This window comes from Ostrea edulis, chromosome 7 (assembly GCF_947568905.1).
Source record: "Ostrea edulis chromosome 7, xbOstEdul1.1, whole genome shotgun sequence".
NCBI classification, from domain to species: domain Eukaryota; kingdom Metazoa; phylum Mollusca; class Bivalvia; order Ostreida; family Ostreidae; genus Ostrea; species Ostrea edulis.
Genome location: NC_079170.1, coordinates 45,213,174 through 45,215,673, shown reverse-complemented (window position 1 = coordinate 45,215,673; position 2,500 = coordinate 45,213,174). Strand labels below are relative to the sequence as shown.

The following is a 2,500-nucleotide window of genomic DNA, read 5'->3' as shown; positions in this document are numbered from 1 at the left end:
TGTTATGCAGATCGAAGTACCAATAGGAAAGTTCAAACATATATACCTTTACTCAGGAAAAACCTACAAACACTCCCCTTAGATCCAACTGTAAATTGTAGGAAAATATTAGATCGCTGGTCTGAAGAAAGTGAACATCATTAGATTTTAGTGAAGTTTTGTACAGAATTTCAAGGCTATTCAATAAGCCATATAGGAGGACAAGTGTTAACAAGCTTTTTACACCCTCCACCACTCTTAAATTCAGTGTTAAGAGTAACAATTTCATTCTCCTGTCTTGACAATCTGCACATCTACAAATGGCAATAAGGTATTGTACAAAGTTTCAAGTCTATCAGATCCGCTATATAGGAGGAGAAACATTAGCAAGATTCTGTGACAGATAGACGACAGAGTGACAGAGAGTACAAAAACAATATGTCTCCACCCTGGAAAAGGGGAGACATGATTTTTCACAGATTGAATTGATTTACACAAAGACAAGATGTCGGATTATTCACAGATAGTTTAGTGGGGACGGTGTTGTTGTACTGATGATCATTAATTACAATTAATTCGCCGTGACATGATGATGTTTGATATGTTTGGTCAAATAATGATGGTGCCATGAATTTTAGTGTATGATGAATATGTGTCTTTTCAGTGTTCATATCTTATCAATATACAAACATAAATTTATATACTGTACCATCCAACTTCTCCACTCTCTCTGATGTGTCTTCTATCCTCCCTGTAAAATCATGATGACAAATGATTACAAACAAACAAGTATTCTGAGATTGCTGTGCAATACTGTACTTAGAGAGGTTGTATTGATCTTTCTAAATTCATTAGAAAGTTTAAACATTCTCAGGGTTTTTTTTTAAATATGTAAAGTGCAACTAGTACTTTTCCCATTCCAAATATATCAAATATCTAATAAATGTACCATCTAATCTCCTGGTTTCCTCGGCAGTTTCTTCTATAAAGAGACAATGAAAAATAAGTCTTAAGAAACAAGCATTCCGAAATTGATCAACAATATGTTCCATAATTGACATCAAATTGTGGAAAACACACAAATGCAAAAGTTCATAATTCTTTAAAACGTAGTTCATTAGTATCAGCAGTGAAATGAAGGTTATAGGTATTCATAAGAAACATAAAAAAAACGGTTAATTAAGTTTCATGTCATACTTAATTCAAAGCTGAACAATACATGAGGAGATAAAGCGCCTTAACTGTCGCCGACGTAACATGAACAACATTTCAATGGACATATCCATCGAATATTAACAACGGTTAATTAATTTGAAGAAAGAAAATTACTAATTTTCAAAAGATGAAAACAAATTGTCCCTATCATATGCAATGAATGAAAACATAATAAGAAAAAATTAGCACCAATATGTCTTTCTGAAAGATTAAAGTTCTAAATAAGCAGACATACAGGATAAAAGCAATCTTTGCTTTGTTGGGGGGGGGGGGGGGGGGGGGTGTTAAAAGAAATAAAATCTAAAGAAAATTAATAGTATACACACTGCCTGTCTGTACCAGCCTTGTTTCCTCAATAACAAAGCTGCGGCTTGTATTACATGTAGAAGGAAGGGGTGAAAGGTGAAAGTTTATCAGACAGATAAAGCAGACAAACTGTGTTTCATCAGTACATCTCAACTTTGTTTGCATTGCATAGCCTATTATTACTGTAACATAATTCAGTATATTCCTCTTCAGAGGATTAAACATGGGACACCACAACCATGCAGTGTTAATCTATCGATCAAGCAAAACTAGGATTAACCCACCAGATAAGACTAGTAGGAAGGCCATACAAATATAAAAAATTCTAAGTGTTTGAAATAACTGTGCTCCTGACACCCGAGATGCATAAATCTTGCCACAGAAGAATAAATTTCTTTGTAGAGACATCTGACTGGTAACTAAATAAAATTTTAATATCTTACTGTCAATCAAACATAACTCGGCAATACAGTATGATATGATACAGAAATATGCTGATGATTCAAAACTGATTACAGAATCCTGACTTACTCTTAAGGTTGACTACCATTTCCCTCGTCTTCGTATCTTCCTCCACCTGCTTCCTCAGTTCTTCTTCATATTGTAGGTCACGCTCGGGGTCCATTGACTCATAACGTAGGAAATCGACCTTATTTTCATATTTGTTTCCATTCACAAGAAAGGCATCCAGATCTACCATAACTGATCTAATGGTGGACCAGATGGAGTTAAAGTCTGTGTTGGACATGGATGGATCTGATGAGTGAACACAACGATTCCGGACCAATCGAATTCTCTCGATGTTGGCTGAGAGACTCGTGTCACGGTGGTCTGGATCTTTGCCCCAGCCCTTGGAGTGAGGAGATATGCCAGATATATTCTTCAACAAGATATACAGTAAAGATATGTCCACATCATCATAGCACCCTGTATAATTTCCATGACGAGGTAATATTAGGTCACGCTGAACTGCCGTCAGTCGTGGAAGATTGAGTTTGTT

General features: G+C 35.6%; 1 protein-coding gene across 2 annotated transcripts in view; it reads right to left on the bottom strand.

Moving 5' to 3' along the window:
- LOC125653783 (uncharacterized) overlaps positions 1-2,500 on the bottom strand; it is an 18,772-nt gene that overhangs the window by 11,301 nt on the left and 4,971 nt on the right. Inside the window, exons 2-5 of one of the 2 annotated variants that reach the window (XM_056144547.1) lie at positions 2,032-2,500; positions 1,785-1,919; positions 929-961; positions 689-730 (exon numbers count right to left, since the gene is read on the bottom strand). The exon at positions 2,032-2,500 is cut by the window's right edge and continues 158 nt beyond it. In XM_056144547.1, the coding sequence (XP_056000522.1) occupies positions 689-730; positions 929-961; positions 1,785-1,919; positions 2,032-2,500 (679 nt within the window). The remainder of the gene's footprint in view (positions 1-688; positions 731-928; positions 962-1,784; positions 1,920-2,031) is intronic. The other variant, XM_056144548.1, reaches the window with a different exon arrangement.